Source organism: Eumetopias jubatus, unplaced genomic scaffold (genome assembly GCF_037043125.1).
Source record: "Eumetopias jubatus isolate StellerSeaLion01/CBP00866 unplaced genomic scaffold, mEumJub1_p1.0 scaffold_9, whole genome shotgun sequence".
NCBI lineage: Eukaryota > Metazoa > Chordata > Mammalia > Carnivora > Otariidae > Eumetopias > Eumetopias jubatus.
In genome coordinates, this window is record NW_028274815.1 from 122,263,593 (window position 1) to 122,282,683 (window position 19,091).

The 19,091-nt window shown below is 58.0% G+C and overlaps 1 protein-coding gene across 1 annotated transcript; it reads right to left on the minus strand.

The window, feature by feature from the left end:
• Positions 1-768: 768 nt before the first annotated feature.
• Positions 769-5,523, minus strand: EMILIN3 (elastin microfibril interfacer 3). Its single transcript, XM_028121859.2, has 4 exons — positions 5,360-5,523; positions 4,183-4,305; positions 2,835-3,058; positions 769-2,555 (listed from the first exon to the last, which is right to left on the minus strand). Exons 1-4 carry the CDS (start codon positions 5,521-5,523, stop codon positions 769-771), a joined length of 2,298 nt encoding a protein of 765 aa, XP_027977660.1.
• Between the last annotated feature and the right edge of the window lie 13,568 nt (positions 5,524-19,091).

Below are 19,091 nucleotides of genomic sequence, written 5' to 3' on the forward strand. Positions count from 1 at the left end.
AGATGGAAAGGAGACGAGGGTGTGGGGACCAGAGGCCCTGAAGCATCTTTGGGAAAGAGAAGGGAAAGGATAAATTGAGGTGGGTCTCTGAACAGAAGGTCTGGACCCTGTCCTTTTCTCAGGGAATCTACAGCTGCCTAAGTAAGCCCTCACCTGAGGGGAGGGTCGAAAGAAATAAAAAAACTCTCAGCTGAGTCTTTGTGTTTCTGCTCTGTCCGAAAGGACAGGGGGAGCTGGAAACCTCTGGTCCTTGGTTCAGAAACTATCCACAAAGCTGCCAGGTGGGAGGACAGTGCCCGTGGCCACCACCTTCCCGCAGAAACTGGGCCCTGACGGCTAGGGAGGGAAGTCAAGGAGACAAGAGAACCAGAAGCTTCCACAGGCTGGGGGCTGTTGCCCCAGGACAAGGGGAGATGTAGACAGGTGACTGGACCTGTGCGTCTTCATCCAGATGCTGCTCCCTGGTGTGTCTGCAGAAGAGCAATGTGCACGCTGGATTGTGAGGTCACTCAGGCCCGCCCTGGCCTTTAGGCATGATGTCCTTGCCTTGACCATGATCCTGAATTGTCCAGTTGATACGGCACTGAGTGTTGATTTTCGTGGTCGGGACAGTCCCATGGAGCTGGACCAAGGCTATTCCTTCCGTGGCCTCTGAAGTGGCATCCCCGTTGGCCCGGGGAGGCTGGGAGGCACTGCTGGGTGAGGCTGGGCTCTGGAGTGGCATCCCCAGTGTTGGCGGGATCTGGGGTTTGGTCCCGTCTGGCCCGCCTAGTCGGCTGGCGGGGGCCGCGCCTGCTCGGCCAGCTGGGCCCGGCAGTCCAGGAGGTCATCCCGGAGGCGGGCGATGTCCTGTGCGTGTTGAGCCAGCGTGCGATTCAGCTGGTCCACGTAGCCCCACAGGCCCTCTGTGGGCCTGAGCGACTCAGTGGGCAAGTGGTCCAGGCCAGCAGCCAGTCGGCCCAGCCTCCCACACGCACCCTCCACTTGAGCCACCCTCCGGTCGAAGTGGCCCACCACTTGCTGCAGTTCCTGGGCTGTGTCCTGGCAGCGGCTCAGCCCGCCGGCCACATCGGCCACACCGGCCTTGAGTCGCTCCAGCTCCCCCCTCAGGCCCAGGACCTGCCTGTGGCCAGCCTGAAGCCGAGACCCCTGGCTGCTGACCTGTTCCTGGATGGCGTGAACCTCAGCCTCCACCTTGCGTTCGCGCTCGCCCAGGGATGAGTTGGCAGCCAAGAAGGCATCGGAGTACTGGCTGACGGAGTCGCTGAGGCCCGTGAGTGACTTGCTCACGGAGTTCAGGTTGACCTTGAGCAGGGTGATCTCGCCTTGAAGTGAGCTGCCCGTCGCTTCTGTCAGCTGCTCCTGGACCCCGGCCACAGTGCCATTGAGCTGCTGGAGCAGGGCGGCGTGGCTGGCCACCTGGCGGAGGAGAGCCTCACTCCGGCTCTGCCAGGCCTTCACCTCTGCCGCCAGGTTGTCCAGGACGGCTGAGGTGGTGCTGGGGGTGCATGAGGTCTCCAGGGAGACCAGCCGTTGTTCCAAGACTGCCAGCTCCGTCTGCACCAGGGGCCGGGCCGACCTGCCTGGGGGGGCGCCGTCGTGGCTTAGCTCCCCCGCCAGTGTCACCAGGCGCTCCTCTAGGCTCTGCACTCGCTCTTCCAGCGTGGTCCTGAAGCTGCCGGCCTCCCACCCACCCTCCTCCATCCCCAGGCAGCAGCCCCTCGCTCCGCCCTCTGTCCCGTTGAGGGTCTCCAGGCCCTCCAGCAGCCCGTCCACACCCCCGTCCAGCATGGCAGCAGACAGCCGCTCGAGCTCATCCCTGGTGAGGGGGCCATGGCCCCGCTGGGCCTCGGTGACTGCCTGTAGGTTCCTCTCGAGGTTGTCCACGCGGGCGCTGATCAAGGGCAGCCGGCTGCAGCAGCTGCTCCCGCCAGCCATGCTCAGGCCCTGCAGCCTGGTCCCGAGCAGGGCCAGCTCCCTGCGCAGGGCCAGCTCCCGGCCATCCAGGCTCTGGTGCAGCCGCTGGCTGGCCGCCTGGCCCTCCTCACACTGCTGCCGCACCTCCTGCACCCGCAGGTCGCAGGTGCTCTGGACGCCTTGCAGCTTCTGCTCGAAGCCATCCAGCAGGCTCCCCCAAAGCCGGTGCAGCCGTCGGTCCACGTACTCGTCCAGCAGCGCCAGCGAGGTGAGCGGAGACGGACGCACCTCCCGCAGCCGCTGCAGGTGAGCCTCGTGGCCGAGGGCCAACCCGTGCACCTCGTCCAGCAGCTGCACCTTGGTCCGCAGCGTGTTGCTCACCTCCGTCACCTTGCTCAAGATCTCGTCAAGGGGAGGGGTGAGTGGCCCTCTAGCTCTGTCTCCGGGCTTCATGAACCCCTCGGAGATGACCCCGAAGCCCACAGGGGCGGCAGGAGCCCTTGGGCTGCCAGTCATCCTGTTGGGGTCCTCATGGCTGGCCACCAGGCCGCTGAGGGTACCATATGCTTGTACCAGGCTCTGGACATCACCCTCCAGGCGTTCCAGCCGCTCACCGAACAGCCCTGGGCCTTTCCTTCCTGGGAAAGAGGAGGAGAGAACCCTAGGGGCATCACTGGCCTGCCTCCCTCCACCTGTCCTGTTGCCAGGCTACCCGGGAGAGTTTCTGTTCTAAGCTGACGTTCCCACTGAGCATATAGCTCTCTCAGCTTCGGGAGGAGTCTGCGAGCTTTGCCTCAAGCCCAGCGTGAGATGCACCCTCCCCAGCCCTGCCAGAGCTCAGCCCGCCTGCGTCAGGCCCCTCTCCACCGCCCCCAAGAAACCTGATCACCTGGTAGGGTCTCCATGGGCAGACTCACCATAGGGGCTGGGGGCCGCTCTGCTAGAAGAAGGGGGCCGGGGCCCTGGGCCTAGCTGCCCTGAGGGAATCTGGGGCTCAGGCTCTGGCTGGGCTGGGGTGGCCCCGAGGTCGGTCAGGTGCTCGGGACAGCCTTCTCCAGTGAGGCCAGGGCAGCACCGCCAGGCGAGGTCCGTCACTGTCTTGTAGCCGACCTTGTATCTGGGTCTGAGCACTGTGCGGTACCTGGGCCAGAGAGGGGGAGAGGGCAGGGCCCTGTACTTGCGGACTGAGGCTCCTGTCTCCCAGTGGAAGATCTGGATTCTCTGCCCCCCTCCGCTCGCCGGCAGAGTTTTTCCTTTTTCTGTGCATAAGGTGACAGAGTGGTGGGGTGGAGGCAGGCCTTGCAGAGGGTCAGAGAAGGGGTAAGGAGCAGGTGCAGGGGAAGCCCTATGCCATCCGGTTTGCTTGGGGAGAACACTAGCGGGGATTTAGCCCCAGTGTCCCCAAGGCCAGTTTGGACCCCCTTTAGCTCATGCTGCCATCAGAAATTCCACTCTGGCTTTGGCGGTACCTGGAAGAATCCTGACACAACCTCAGCCCTTCCCTTTGGGTGTGTGGGGGGGTGCTGCCCAGGAACCAGGGTGGGTAGCCCTTCTCAGTGCGCTGGGGCCACCCCTGGCTCCCATCGGTCCTCTTAGTTCTCTTTACCCCTTCCTAGCCTACTCTGGGAACTCAGCTCTGGCCACCCAGGCCGGTGGACGGCACCTCTGATCTGAGCACAGAAGGGAAGGCCCAGCGGTGCAGGGCAGGCCTGGCCAGGCCCACTCCCTCCCCTGCTCAGCCATGTACCTGTTCACCCACTGATACACTAGAACAAATGGGATTGTTTTCAGACATGCGTTTGAACCTCTCCAAGTACAGACCTGTGCATCACACTTGTGCACCATCCCATATACCCTCTACAGCCCCGTCTGTCCGACCTAAGCCCCGGCATTGGCCTGCCTTCTCCACAGTCACCGCAGCCCTCCCTGGGTCTTCCCAGGACCCCTTTGGCGTCCACTGTTGTCAGTGTGACCCTCTGCCCTCTCTGTTCACTTTCAACCCTCTTTGCCTCTGCTGCTTCTTCCTTGCCTCCTTCTGTGTGTCTTCAGGGAACCCTCCCTTGGCCCCTCCGTGGGCCCTAAACTGAACCTGCCATGTCTCCTCCCTGGCCTTCTCCAGCCAGCCTGCCTGCGAGCTGGGGTAATAGGCTCTTTGGAGTCCAAGGAGTTCCATCCCCTTGTGGTGCTGGCTGTTGCCCTGGGAGAGAAGCAGGCCTGGGGCTTGTGCCCAGCAGTCCTGAGTGGGTGGGACAGGGGTGCACTCACGTGACCGTCCCAGGGCACTTAGGCCCCCATCCACACTGTCGGTACTCGGCCTTCACGTAGCTGTCTGCTCCCTCCTGTAGGACACAGGTCACATTCCTGTGCACCACGTAGGCGCAGAGGGCCCTGCAAGGGAGAAGGGACGGCATCCTTGGAATATTTGGCCTTGGGAGGAGCCTATACCTGCCTTCCCCATCTGTGGGCCTCCCCAGGGCACCAGATCCCCATCTCTCTTCTGTCCCTTCTCCTTGTTCCTGGGAGACCACACCTCCCATCCTTCCTCCCCTGACTCCTTGGGAAATGCATGCCGCCTTGTTTCCAGGCCCCCACCCCACCCCCCCAACCCTTGGCTCCTGGTTTCTCACTCTCTGATCACTTCTTGTACTGCCTTCTCCAGGAAGCTTGCTTTGATGTGGCAAGCCTGCTGAATGTCAGCTATGGGCGGAGCACTCTCCTACAGTACAATTCAGCCAGCACCCCAGGTAGAGCCCCTAACTCACCTGACTGGGGCCAATTCCCAAACCACTGGCTACTGAAGACCAGAAGCTGAGGCCTCCGCGAGGCAAGAGCCACCCTCACAGACCACAGGAAGTGGTCTGGGGAGGTGGCTGCCTGGCATAAGCCAGCCACCTGTGGCATGCTATTGGGCTCTGGAGCCACAACGCGGGCCCAGGACCCAGTGGCCCCCACCAGTTCTGTGGCCCAAACCCGCTGGGATTCCCCAGCGGTGGCTGGGGTCAGGCGGACCGCGGGAGGGGGCGGGCTGCAGGGCGCTGGGCTCCATCTCCTACCTGGCGGGGCAGGGGAGAAAAGGGGGGGCCGCGCGGGGGACATGCATGGGAGAGGCCCGCGTGTGCCTCGCGCCGACGGCCCTCCCTCCTCTCCCTCCACCTGGTCCGCTGCGCCGGGAGTTTGCACACAGCGCAGCTGGAAAATGTTACTTCGCTGGAAAGGTTTCCGCGGGCACTGCCAGGTCCCAGCCGCCACGCCAGGCCCCCTCGGCTTATTTTTCTTCGCCAGCCCCGCAGCCTCCCGGAGCGTGGGGCGCCCGCCCGGGCCGGGACTCGGCCTCGGGTGCCCGGCGCGTCCCCCCGGTCTCCCGCGCGCGGTCGGGGCAGGTGGGAGCGCCGCCCGGGCCCCATCCCTCCCGGCTTCCCGCCCGGGCGCGGCCCGCGCTTACTTGTGCGGCCCCGGGCGCAGCCGCGGGCGCCATCCCGTCGTGTAGAGGTTGTAGCGGGGGGCACCGGGAGGCGCTGGCCGCGCGACGAGCGGGGTGCCCTTGGCCTGCGCCCCCGAGAGCAGCGCCGCGACGGCGCACAGCCACACCGGCAGGCGGCGGCCCATCGCGGCCCGCGGCTCTCTCCACCTGGCCCCGCGCGGGGCCCCCGCCCGGCGTCCGCCCGCCGCGCCGCCCCGCCGCTCGCCCTCCCGCCGGGGTCCCGCCGCCGCTCGCGGCCCCCGGAGCTCGCTGGCCCGGCCGCCTGGCGCTTCGCAGCGGCTGCGTCCCGCCGAGTGGCCCGCGCTGCTCGCCGCTGGGGCCGCGGAGGGGAGGCGGGAGGCGGGCTCTGCGCGGATTAGCATAAACTTGGGGCCGCGTCGCTCGCCTCTGCCGGCCCCCTCTCGGCCGCCAGCCCCCCGCCCCAGCTCCGAGCCGACGCCCGAGGGGCCGCCTGCAAGCGAGAGGTGAAGGAGGGAGCAGCCCCGGGGTGGCAGGGGCGCAGGCCGTCGCGCCCTGGGAGGCCCCCAAACACACCCATTCACCACGACCGCCCGCGTGCGCGGCGGCGAAGCGGAGCCAGACGCCTGGAGCGGGCCGCGACGCGGCGCTCCCGGGGAACGGCCCACCCGCGGGGCACACGGCTCGTAGGAGCCCTGGCGTGCGGGGAGACCGAGGCCCAGGCTCTGCAGCTGAGATGACCCTGTTTGGGGGCGCAGCGGCAACACCTCCGCAGCCACCGCTTTGGAATAGGCCCCAGAAGGTCCCTGTTGGCTAGATGTGCCTCCTCACACCGTCACTGTCTGGAGGTGACCGGGACAACTGGTAACTAACTGCTGACCCCTCCGCGGCATCTTCAACTAACGCTCTGCTGCCCAGTGTGGCCAGGCCGTCCCTCTGGCTCCCTGCTAAGGTCCGTGTTTTCTCTGCCTCTCTCAGGTGTGGGCTGCCCGGAGCCCCAAGACACCCAGCACCTCTCCAGCCAAGCAGCAGAGGCTCTGCTTCTCTCTGTGCAACTAAAGCTCTGGGCTGGCTGGGCCACTGCCCTGGCTCATTCTTAGCCCCCGGGGGCAACGACAGCCTTCAGGTCTTTCTCACAAGGAATGCTGCTAAGGCGGGCTTCAGCCTATTTCCCTTCTGAGACTGACTCTCCGAGCCTGAGAGTTGGCCTTTACAGCCGTTCTCATTCAAGGTCATCTTGTTGACTTTCTAACCTGCAAAGAGCTTCTTGAATCCCGATTCTTTCATCCGCAGGGTGGCGTTTCTTCGTGGCTTTGTCTGGTGGGCACAGGTGACCGCCCCGCTCGGTCTTTACCCAAGTAGCTGACTGGAGTGTGGAATCCACAGAACTGGGAGGCGCGTACCTGGAGAGACCTTCCTCCAACCCAAGATGTGAACCCACACCCTCTGGGTAAAGTGAAGGATGGAAGGGTGTAAATGGGGCACAGCTCGGAGACTCACATCTGTGCCACCTGCCCATTCCCAGCCATAGTGGTTCATGGGTCCCTGGTGGGGGAAGCAGACCCCTGAGCCCAGCGGGCTGGTTGTTGCCTTGTTTAGGCTTTGGGACACACGCGGAGGGGACCCATCTTCCAGGTGGGGGATTTCCTGGTGTATTTGTTTCCTAGGGCTGCTGTAACAAATGATCACAAACTTGGTGCTTGAAACAACAGAAATTTACTCTCCCACAATCCTGGAGTCTAGAAGTCTGAAATCAAGGGGTCAGCAGGGCCACGTTCCCTCCAGGCTCTCAGGAAGAATCCTTTGTGTCTTCCAGTGGCCACAGGCGCCCCTTGGCTAGGAGCTGCCTCATCGCACTGTCTGCTTTGTCTTCACGTGGCCCTCTGACTTGTGTGTCTACAGGGGTCTCTACGGGGCCTTTGTCTCTGTGTCCTCTCCTCTTCTTATAAGGACACCGGTCATTGAATTTAGGGCCCAATCTAAGCCAGTCTGACCTCATCTTAACTCATTACATCTGCAAAGACCCTTTCTCCAAGGAAGGTCAGTCACATTGTAAGATTCAAGGCAGACGTGAATTTGGGGGGAATACTATTCAGTCCACAACAGGGTCCCTGAGGGCTGGTGAAGGGACAGACCCTGGCGTGCTGTAGCCATAGTTATGTGGGACCGATGGGAAGGCTAAACAAGGGAGTTTGCCAGAGGAGAGTAGGGCCGCGTCTAGGGGCTATGGTGCTCTGGGAGAGGTGTGGGAGGAGCCTTTTGGTAATTGGCTTCCCCTGTCTGCTTCCAATGACCCACCTCACTTGAGCTAACACCAATGGGTTTCTGATGCCTGTAAAGGATGTCGAAGACAGGCTTTCGTCCTCTGCCACAAATTCACTGAATGTGCTTTTATATTCTCCGGCCTTTAACAGAGAAGTCCGTCTGCTGGGGGCAGGATACATGGTATCCATAACATGCTCTTGACCTCGTAACCACTGCTTAGAAAGTGAGAGACATCTGGTGGGACAGGAACTGAGCTGGGCTCCTCACCCCGGGGCTGGGTTCTGACTGCCTGGCAGCACTGCCCGGGAAGTTCTGCAAGAACCCGCCCCCCTGCACGCCCCCCACCCCGACACTACAGAAGCTGTGGTCCTTTGCCAAGGGGCCCCAGCCCTGCCTCTCACTCCCTACCCAGCCCAGATGTGGGGCCCACGACTCAGAGGGAGGAGGCTGGACCCCGTCTGAACTTGGAAAAGTCCACATAACAGGGGGCTAAAAGGACAGTTGGTCCCCACTTCCCCCCTTCCCAGGTGGCTGACATCAAAAACCCTCTTTAACTGGAACAGTTTCGGGAACCAGCCCTGGGGCCGCATCCTGGGGGAGGCGGGTTGAGGGGAGGACAACGGCAGAGGAGATGCTCAGGGTCTTGGCGGGATCCAGTCCCGCCAGAGGCTGGGGTCTCCCCCACAGATGATGAGGCCACTTTGCATCTGCCAGACAGGAAACCTAGGGAAGGCGGAGACAGCGGCGGGAGGCAGTCCGGTCCCCAGCCTCCCCCGCCCCCACCCCAACTCAGCCTGGAGTCTCTCTACACCTGGATGGAGGCGGGCTGAGGGGCCACACACAGGATCCCAATTTCTATTCACAGGGACGTGCATGCCCATATGCAGACACATTCCGTCTGTCTGTCTCTCTCTCACACACACCCCCCACTTCCATACACACACAGACAGAAACATACTTTCCCAGTCTTCACTGGCCCTTGGTGACAGATGAGCCACCTCGATCTTCAGGAATGACAGAGGATGCCATCAGGTAGGCAAGATAACCCTGGACAGGGATGAGTGTAGCCTTGCATTTAGGGACCCCCCCCACTGTGGCCCAGTGGGTGAACGGGAGTGGGGACCTCCGCCAGACACTGTAGCCTCCCTCCTTACTCTGTGAGCTTTCTAGGGCAGAGGGGGAGAACTGGTGTCTGGGGGTACAGAAGATGGGAGAGTGGGTCGCTGGCAGCGGCAGAGATGCGGGCTTTCCTGGTGGTAAGGCCCCACGGGACTCAGGTGCTTGGCATTCCGCCCACCTGGAACAACCCTTCCGCACCTCCGTGCATTTCTCTGAGGCCACGAAGTTTCCTCTCCCCTCTCCAGGCTCCTTCTACCCCACGCAGGATGTTCTCCCTACTGTATCCAGGCCCACCACATGAGATCATTGAGAGCCTCACCACGCTTTATGGAATGTAGTTCCCCTAAAAGAGACAGGAATAGAAAGCACTGGAATGACCCATTTTCTGGCACAAGCCCTTCTCACCACAGATGAGCCTCCTGCGACTGGGAGAGGCATGCCTCACCCCGCAGGCAACTGGTGGGGCCACCAACCCTAGGATACGGGCTCCTGACTCCATCAGTCCTTTGTCCCTGCCCACCACCCCACCCCATCTCCTTTCTTCTGAGTGTGCACAGCCTCCCTACAAGGGGCCACCTTCGGAAGTTCTGTGTAGCAAGGATCTTTCCCTGGGGCTCACTCTCTCCCCAACATAAACACCAGCATGCTCAAAGCCCAGTTGGTGTTTTGATTACACCCACACCATCAAAAACAGTTACTGTCAAGCCCATACGTGTTTCTCGGGCAGGGGTTTGGAGTGACCCCTTCCAGCAAGGCAGAAGCAGAGCTTCTCCAGGCCCCCGGGGGGTGGGTAGATGTGGGTCCTCCAGGTGAGGGACTGGGAGAGACGCCAGAGATCATGGAAATTGGACTCTACAAAGCCCGGATGCACTTCTACTGAGTGAGAGTTGCTTAGAAGCAACTTAAAAATTGTACTAATGGGGCCTCAATGCGGACACATGCAAACCAGATGCGATCGTTATGCAAATTATATGCAAAACACATGCATGGGCCTCCCAACTATTGCAAATACCAGATGCAGCCCCCAGGGACCGTGACTTTAGCTGAGCCCTGTTGTGGGGCAGAGATGGCCCTGGATGTGCCAGTCTCTTATGGTGGGCAGGAAGGGCTTAGCTCCAAGGCAGTTCACACATTGGGGGAAGAAACCAGGCAGGGAGTCACTCAGATCTGGGTTTCAATCCCAGCTCCTCCGCTCACGAGTTGCTTGACCTTCGTGGAGTCACTTTACCCCTTTGAGCCTCTGTCTTCCCATCTGTAAAATGGTAACTCTGAGGACTAAATGGGAACATTGGTTAAAGCTCCCATCTGCAAGGTCAGGCATCTATGGGACCCTTAGTGAGGGGGTAGGACTCAGAGTCCCTCCCTGGGTAGAGGGTGGGTGTCTGGACTTCTTTCTACTCACTGAAATTGAGACTGCCATGGGCAGGACTGCCTCCAGGGTCAGCAGGGCAGCTGTGAGCTTAGGGTAGGGCAGTGCAGGATGGGCCAAGAGCCCACATAGTTTATATCTGTCAGAGGTCCCACTTGACCAGGGGGTATGGCAGATGCTGTTGATACCCTGCCAGACCTCCTTTACCCAGCCTGTGCATCCATCATCTTCCCCCTGTGGGAGTGACAACTGCAAATGCTCATGACCACCCCTCCTGCAAATTGCCCCTGGCTGAGGACAGCCAGCTCCCAGGAAAGTTACACACCCTCCCCACTCAGAGCCAATGATGGGCTATACAAGGACACAAAAGCCTGGTCTCCTCACCTCAGGGGGACAGCTCTGCAGCACAGTCAGGTTCCAGAGCCCCCTGGCTCAGGCCACATCCAGATGCCCCCTGAGATCACATTCTTGCCTTGCTCGTCCCCTCCTCTTTCCTCTGCCCCCCCACCCCCACCCCATGTGTGTCCCCTGAGAGCCCTCCCTAGTAAATTGCATGGTCCTGAATCCCTGTCTCCAGCTCTGCTGCTCGGGAACCTGACTCAAGACAGGAGACAGACCCACAAACAGAGAAGAATGATGCACGTGATACTGTTATGGTCCAGGAGCCTCAGTAGGCATGGGGTCTTGAGGCCCAGGGAGATGTGTCTGGGGTGGGGAGAAAGGGTCAGAGATGGTTCCCCAATCAAGCAACACTGTAGCTCACCTGTGGGGAGAAAGCATCCCAAGTGGTAGGCATGGTCTGCATGGGGCATCGAGGCAGGAGACGGCCTGGTGTGCTTGGGGAATACCACGAGCTCTGGATCAGGGGTGGGGTGCAGGCCCCACGAAAGGTTAGCAGGGGCCAGACAAGAGGAGCCTTGGATACTCCAGTGAAGGCTCTGGACTTAACACCAAGGTAACAACACACAACGAATAGTCTTGAAAAATGTCCCCTAGCTGCTGCTGCTCCACAGAGCGGGCCCTGGAGGCCGGGTGCCAGGGAGGCCGTGGCTGCAACCGTTAGCCACAAGGCTGACAAGGATCCGAGGCGGATGGCAGGGGTGGATTCCAGAAGCTTTCAGGACAGAAAGCTGACCCGCCCTGATGGCTGATTTGGGAGCCATGTGTGTGGGAAGGGTTTAGAAGGTCCCAGGCAGAGGGGAGACCAGACATCAGGCCTGGGGCAGGGATGACCGTGTGTGGGCAAGTGTGGGGGAGGGGGCTTCACGAGCTGTCCAGGACAGGGGTCTGCATCCCCTGTGCCTGCTCCAAGGCAGCCAGTCAGGCAGAGCCTTGACGGGGAGGCCTCCGTGCCGGCAGGTGCTAACATGAGTGGTGGCACAGCCGGGGGATTCCAGGGGAGGCTGGGAGCTGCTCCCTGCAAGGGTCGGGGGCCCATAGGGCCCTGGAAAGGGCTCACCCTGCTGTCCTCTGGCTCTTCTATTCATAAGCACAGGAGTAAAAACCACACAGGATTACGAGCTGGTAACAGAGGAGGCAGGCATGCGATGGGCCCGGGGAAGGGGGTCACCCTGCACCCGGGCGGGGGCCAGGGGTGGGGAGGCAGGTCGTTGCCATGGCAAACTCATGCTTGGATAGGCAGAACCTGACCTCCACCCAGACAATGTCCTTATCTCAGACCTGCTGTGCCTTAATTCCTTAAATCTCTGGGACATTTGCAGGTTACCGCTCGGTGCTAGAAGCACGGGCAGGTGGGTCCCAGGCTGTGCTCAAGGCACCCAAGACCGGGGGGTGGGGGGTTGGGGTGGGAACACAGAGGTGGCTGCAAGTTGGTAGAAGTCCCAGGAGGGGGTCAGGAAAGGGGCCTGGGGAGGGGAGGGGGGCAAGGAGACTGAGGGGTATTTGTGGGGTGGGGAAGGCCAGTGTGTAGGCTGACTGGGGAGGTGTGCACAGAGATGCTTAGACTTCAGGCTCCGTGAGTCTACTCACCCGCCAGTTCCTACACGGCCCTGTCACTGTCTCTGAGTAGAGCCCCCCTTCCGACAGACAGTCGCTGATGTGGGGGACGCCTCCTGTCTCTGTTTGCTGAATGGTGAACTGTAGGTTTTAGTCACTCTAGAGCCACGAGGAGGATACACTGGGCTGGTGCAGGAAACAAGGCAAGAGATGGCTGGTGAGGAGAGAGGGCATGCATTTGGAAGAAGGGCTGCCAGGCTTTCATGGGCTGGCTAGAAAGATGGGTCAGGGCCAAGGTCACAGTGTGGACTCACACCCCGGCAGGGTCCCACGCCTGTCTCCCCGCCCATCTCACACTTGGTGTAAGGCCATATATCTGGCATCTATTCAGAGGGCTCCCTGCCATAGCCTGACTACTCTGATTCCCCAGAGCAGCCCACCCACTTGCTCTTGCCACCCACAAGGGGACCCATGGGGTCTTCCCCAGCTGAGCCTCTGCAGCCAGGGACTCCCACATTCCTGGCTACACTGGCGTTGGCCTCAGTTCCTTTGGGAAAGGGCAGGCAGGAGGCTCCCATGGTGTGACTTCATCCCTCCTTCCCTCACCCGCCCCCCAGGGCTGTGCTGGGAGGAGGGCAACCTCCACCCCCGCTGTGCCATCCCAGTGCCGATCACCGTCCACTGAATGCATCTGCAATCCCAGCTCCTCTTTCCCTCACGCTTCCTCCTCCTGTGTCTCTGTCTGGCCAAGGGCCCCATGGTCCCTTCAGCTACCTCGTGGAGTGCCTGGGTGGATGATGGGGAGGGTGGGGGCCAAGGAAAGGGGCCTTAGTTCTGGTTAGGAGGCTGCGCTGGTGCCTGGGGGCTGGCAGGGGCTGATGCCATGGAGGCGAAGACGGAAGTGAGTGGAAAGTGTCCAGAAACATTAGGAGAACGGGGAAACCCTGGTGGCTTTCGAGGGGCTACAGGATGCCTCTAGGTTTCCAGTGTGGGGTGGTCCTTTGTGCAGAGACAAGGAAAGACGGGAGGCACAAGTTTGGAGGGAAGCCATGCTGAATTGGAGGTGCCTGCAGATACCCCGGAGGAGACGGATTGTCCATGATATGCATGTATTTGGGGTGTCCCATTTGTCCACAGCCCCTTCTCCGCTTGGGGAGCTGGGACGTGCTCGGTGGGCCCTCGAGGGCAAGGTCAGGAGGTCTGCCCCACACGTACCACTCCACGGGGGTCTAAGGGTTCCTACCAGAGCCACAGGGAAGGGGCCGACTCGTGGTACCTGTCGCCTCTTTCCTCCCAGAGGCCCGGGGTGTCTGGGTAGCTGGCGGAGGCCCCGAGTGCCCCTGCTGCCCTTGCCGCCCCACTGGGCACCTCCCAGACAGCTGCTCCCCCACCAACCCCCCTTTCAGCGGCGGGTCCGGGCAGGTCCTCATCCTTCCTCCTCTCTCCCTGGTCTCTCCAGGCTCCCTGCCCAGGGGCCCTCCCCCTCTCCTCCCCCAAACCTCCTCCTCCTTTTCCCATAATTAGGAAGAGCCTCAGTAGGGCCTACTGTATCTGGGACTCAAGTTGGCAGCAAGGGAAAAAGTCCTTTTCCTCACCTTGAGAGCTCGGACTTTAGACATCCCAGGGCCCGGCACGTGGCACTCCCAGGAAGAGGTGGGAGATGTCTACATTCTGCCCTGGACGGGGGTCACGCTCCCCAGAATGGACCGAATGACTCTTAACCCAGGGGGGCAATAAAGACCAAAAAAGAAGTTTTTGTGCCGAAAACAAATGGGAGTTTCAAAACCTGCCCTGTCTGGTTTACCTGAATTTAGAGAGAAGTTAATTCATTGGCCAAAGCCAAGGCCATGGGAACGAAGAGGTATCCCAAGGAGTTTGTGTGGTGTAGAAAGGAAGCTGGGGACATTAAGGCGAGAACTAAGGAAGAAGAGGCAGTGAAGGAGAGCAGAAAGATGTGCTCAGAAGAGCAGCAGGGCTGGGTGGAGGGGGGCAGGCGGAGGGGGCAGAGGGTGGGGGAGGGGGAGAGAGAGACCAGCCAAGACAAGGGAGAGGAAGTCTCCAGGAGACTCAGGGAAGCCTTAGGGGAGGCCTTGGCTTTCCTGACCCAGAGAGAAGGCAGGACACCCTTTACTGGAGCCAACCAAGCTGGCCTGAAACGGGGTGGGGGGGGAGCAGGGGGCGGTGATGGTGGTGGGGAGGGCGGTGAGGAAACAAAGGCAGATGAAGGAGTGAGTTCCAAGGAGGGCTGGGGGTCTGGAACCTAGGCCCAAGGGAGGAGGGGTGGGAGGAGGGGGATGGCCCGGAAGGTCCCGGAAGCTGAGCACCTGCAGGTGTGGCAGGGGGCGGGGGCGGGGGGGTGGCAGGAAGCAGAAAGGGCTCCCACCTGCTGGTCTGGGCCTCTGGTGCCACATGGCAGGTGAGGTGGAGAGGTGGGGTGGAGTTGGAAGGGTACTTAGAGGAGTCCAAGGAGAAATGCCGAGGCTCGACCACAGTGTCTGTGGCAGAGACACCCTAGTCGGAAGGTGGGGGCAAAACCATGGCTCACGGGGCTTATCCAGGGCTGTAAGGGCAGATCGGGGGAGGGAGGGGAGGACCGCGCGGAGCAGGGACTGGGTGCTCCTGGACCCAGGTTCCTGCACGAAAAGAAATTTAGGATCAGCAGAAGCATGACAGGGCCTTCCAAAATTACCTCACCTGGTTACGTATATTATAAAGCATGGCTCTCCTCTTTGTCTTGCGGCAACGTTAAAAAAAAAAAAAATCACCCATTTTCAATGAGAAAGAAAAGAAACAACGGAGGCAAACATAAATATTTGGGAAGAACCCGACTGGCGTTTCCCTGTGCCCTTCCCACCTGGCCCGTGTCACCAGCCTGCCCACCTGCCCGGCTTCCTTCTCACCGTACTGGCAAACATCTCCTACTCTTCAGTTTCCAAGGTCTTGGCCCAAGTTGACTGTGGGTTCTTTCTTAGTTGTGATTATTTAAATACAGCCTGTTGTCATTCCCCCCACCCCCACTCCCCAGGAATCTTGAGGCTGCCCAGCTGATTAAGTGATGGTATGTGCTTTTCCAGAATCACTAACACCTGGCACCCAAGTCCGAGTGCGGGAGGGCGTGCTACCATTCTGAGCCAGGTGCCGCTTCCTGAGTGAATGCTGGCCGATGTAACGCATCAAAAAACACAAGTTCTGTGCAAATGATAGGATTTTTCAGTCTTGGTAATGAGAGAGATTTTGCATTTTGTGACTTTTGCCAGTTTGTTGACCATAAAAAAAAAAAAAAATGAGCGGTGGGAAAGCTGAAAAGTTTACCAGGAAGAGAGCATGCTTCGTCAGTCTTTTTGTGGAGGCATCATTCAGGGCTTGCCAGAGATTGGAAGAACTCAGGGAGAAGAAGCCTTTTCATCAGTAAGGACGAGTGCTGAGCTCTACAAAAGTGTGCGAATTCTAAGTAAATTGCTAGGAAAAATAAAAACTGAAAGGTCACAGAGTTTTGAGACAATCAAGGTTTTCCTGGCTTTTTTGGGGGAAAAAAATGAGTAATGAACCTTAGCTTTGGGTCCACAGAGATTCCTTGTGTTGTTCCCTCTCTTGTAGCGTGTGTTTAGAAGTTTCCGTAATAAAAGATTTTTTTAATTAAAAAAAAGAAATGATTGGAACAAGTGACAATAGATGCTGGTCATTCTTCTTTTCCCTTCCCATTTTGGAAGCTCCACTCTAGGTCGACCTCCACTCGTGCTGACCTTCCCTTTTTCTGGCTTTTCTGGAATTTCAAGAAGTTCTATTTAATAGCACTTTTAGCTGCAAGCTATCAGTCGGTGTTATTACATCTCTCTTTTTAAAAAAAAATTTTTTTAAAGCTTATTTGGTGTTTATAACTCAAACTCCATCTCATCTCTCCTTACCCATTTGGAGCTAACTACACATGAATTGGTAGGCTCTCGGCTCACTATTGGGTGACGGCTTCCTCTTCTTCATTTCCCTTGTCTGCAGTCGGATTTGATTATTGCCCAATTAGGTTCCTTTCTCTGGTGTTTCCCCCTGTCCAGGGAACCTCCCTGGAGCCGGGCATCTTTTGTGTCCCCATGAGGCGAAGGGCACCTTGGCCAGCATAGGCTGCTTTTCTCTTTTCTCGCTTTGCCAAGGAGATGTGTGGTTTCCGTTTGATTCTCTTTTCCTCCCATGTAATGCATTCCCTCCCTCGAGAAGCTTGTAAGAGTTTTCCCTTTAATCATGGAATTCAGGACTCTTCCCAGGCCGTGCCTAGATGTCTGCTTTTTTTCCATCACTCCTGCCTGGAACACAACGAGCCCTTGCAAACCAGAGTCTTCCTTTGAACCACGGCAAATTTTCTTTCTTGTTTTAAAGTTATTGCTTCTCCTCGGTTTCCTGGGTTTTCTCTCCCCTTGTAGGCTTTTTAGGCTTCACATATCATGTCCCCTGGGTCTCTGCCCTCCTAGGCTCTGGTTTTCTTCCACACGAGTTCTGTCTTCTTCCATTTTTGCCTCGGGTTTTACGTGATCTCTTTCACCTGCTCCCAGCTCCCCATCCTCTCCTCTAGTTCATGTTAAATTTAAAATCGTGCTTCCCTGTTCAGGAAAGGATTTTCTTTTGCATCTAATTTTTTTTTTTTTAATGCCCTTATTGTTTTCTTTGTTCCATTGTGTGAGTCTGTGGTCTGTCTCCTCCCGAGGCTCTGACCGATTTGCGGGCTTTCTCCTGACTGCTAGTTCCCTCCGGTGCTTCATCTCTTCTCTTTGCCCTTTTTTCCCTCCAGAATGTCCATATACATCTTATTAAGTTCCACGTTCCTCAGCCTTATTGAGGAATAATTGACAGATAAGAATGGTACAAATTTAAGTGCACGAGGTGATGTTCTGGTCGTGACGGGGTGATCGCCGCAATCAGGCTGATGAACACATCCCTCTCTTCACAGCTGTTTGTGGGTTTTTTGTGTGAGAACACTCAGGATCGACCCTCTCAGCCAATGTCAAGTATACAATATAGTATTGTTAACGAGGGCCACCGTGCTGTACGGCAGGTCTGCAGGGCTCATCCGTGCTGTATAACCGAAACTTTGTACCCCGTGGCCAGCCTCGCCCCCTGCCCCCCCAGCCCCTGGCAAGTGCTGCTCTACTCTGGGCTTTGAGGAGTTCAACTTTTTTTAGATTCCACGTATACATGAAGTCGTATTGTATTACGGCTTATTTCCCTTAGCACAATGCTCTCCGATGTTGTCCATGTTGTTGCAAATGGCAGGATTTCCTCCTTTCTCGTGGCTGAGTGATACTCCATTGCATATACATATACCACGTTTTCTTTATCCATCCATCTGAAATCATTCCAAGTATCTTTTCCAAGCACAGTGGAATGGAGCTAGAAATCAGTAACAGTAAGGAAATGAGAAAATTCACAAATATGTGGAGACGAGCTAGTACGCTCATGAACAACCACTGGGTCAAACAGGAAATCAGAAGGGAATTTGAAGAACATCCTGAGACAAACGAAAACAAAAACACAACGTACCGAAACTTAGGGGTCGCAGCCAAAGCTGTGCTGAGAGGGAAGTCTGTCCCTAAGCATTCTTGCAGCTCTAACCGCCCCGGGCCTCAGGTCCAATGGACAGGCTGGCTGTGCCTGCAGGTGCCTCAGAAGGGACAGGGAAGGATTCTGCACGTCCTCCCAGACCACCCACGGCTGCTGGCCCCAGCTCTCCGGCGGCTCCCTGCACCAAGCTCTCTCCCCTGGAACCAGGCAGATCTGAGTCTCACCCAAGACGCTCTCTGCTGCCGGCGCCTCCTGTCTGGCTGGAGGCAACCAGCGCCCTCAGTCTAGGGCCCTGCCCACCCTGCATGGAGCCTTGCTGTAGGAGCACACCTGGAGTTGGGAAGCAGGGAGGGCAGCTCTCCTCCAGGAGGTTTAATTAAAAAGAGGTTCTTGGGGCGCCTGGGTGGCTCAGTTGGTTAAGCGACTGCCTTCGGCTCAGGTCATGATCCTGGAGTCCCGGGATCGAGTCCCACATCGGGCTCCCTGCTCAGCGGGGAGTCTGCTTCTCCCCCTGACCCTCTTCCCTCTCGTGCTCTCTATCTCTCATTCTCTCTCTCTCTCAAATAAATACATAAATAAATAAATCTTTAAAAAAAAGAGGTTCTTGGGCCTCATGGATTTTGATGAGCCAACTGGGACTGATGGTCTTGTGCAGGGTTGTAAAAATACACCTGCAAAAAAAAAAAAAATGACAGCAAAGTGGGATTGAGTTGAATGTGCTACCACGTCTATGACAATGCATCTGGAAGGTACGGCGCACTGAGTGGCACTGAAGGGAGTCTGAGAGTTGGGCACATCTTTTGGTTCTGGTAATAATGAAGTTGTGTAAGGAAAGGAAAGACCTCAAATGGCCTCTGTTATGTTCTTGGCACGACACAGTGTACCTCCTGAAGGAACTTCCCAGGGCTTTGGAAGTGGGGTGCAGATGAAGTGTGCAGGAGGTGAGGTGACTTCTCTAGAACACCCGTGGCTGGGAGGAACAATGTTCGGAGGCTGGGAGGCCACGGCCCGTCGTCGTAAATGGCCCTCCCTGTCCTGTGGCTGTTAGTGGGTCCAACGGATAGCCCTGTTCCCGAATTTGAACTTATCTTGTGTTTTAAATTTCTTCACCACATGGTAAGTGTCCTAGGAATTTTTTTCTGCGAAGCTTCAAAGTGAAACTATAGATGCTTTCTTTGTCTTTAAAATCCAAAAAAGATCATCATCTGAGAGAAATTAGGAACATTTCAAAGCCGCTTGGGACAGAGAGGATAAATTATGCCAAAAAACAATTCCTGAGGACTTCAAAGTTGAAAAGTACTTCTTTCAGAAGGAAGGAACTCTGAAAGAAAGTGAGTGGTGGTGATTCGGGTTGGGCATTTCCTCAGCTTCCTTAGAGGAAAAGTATTAAATTAGTATCTATCATAAAGGAGGGGTTCCTAGATTATGAGATTGAAATGTAGCCTTTCTTAGAAGTGATTGTGACAAAGTGCACTTCCC

Bases quoted from the DNA above. Each gene is read 5' to 3' on its own strand.
- EMILIN3 (XM_028121859.2), bottom strand. From the start codon at position 5,523: ATGGGCCGCCGCCTGCCGGTGTGGCTGTGCGCCGTCGCGGCGCTGCTC. The intron at 4,306-5,359 runs GTAAGCGCGGGC...TCTCCCTTGCAG, and splicing joins CTGCGCCCGGGGCCGCACAA to GGCCCTCTGCGCCTACGTGG. The intron at 3,059-4,182 runs GTGAGTGCACCC...TCTCTGGCCCAG, and splicing joins AAGTGCCCTGGGACGGTCAC to GTACCGCACAGTGCTCAGAC.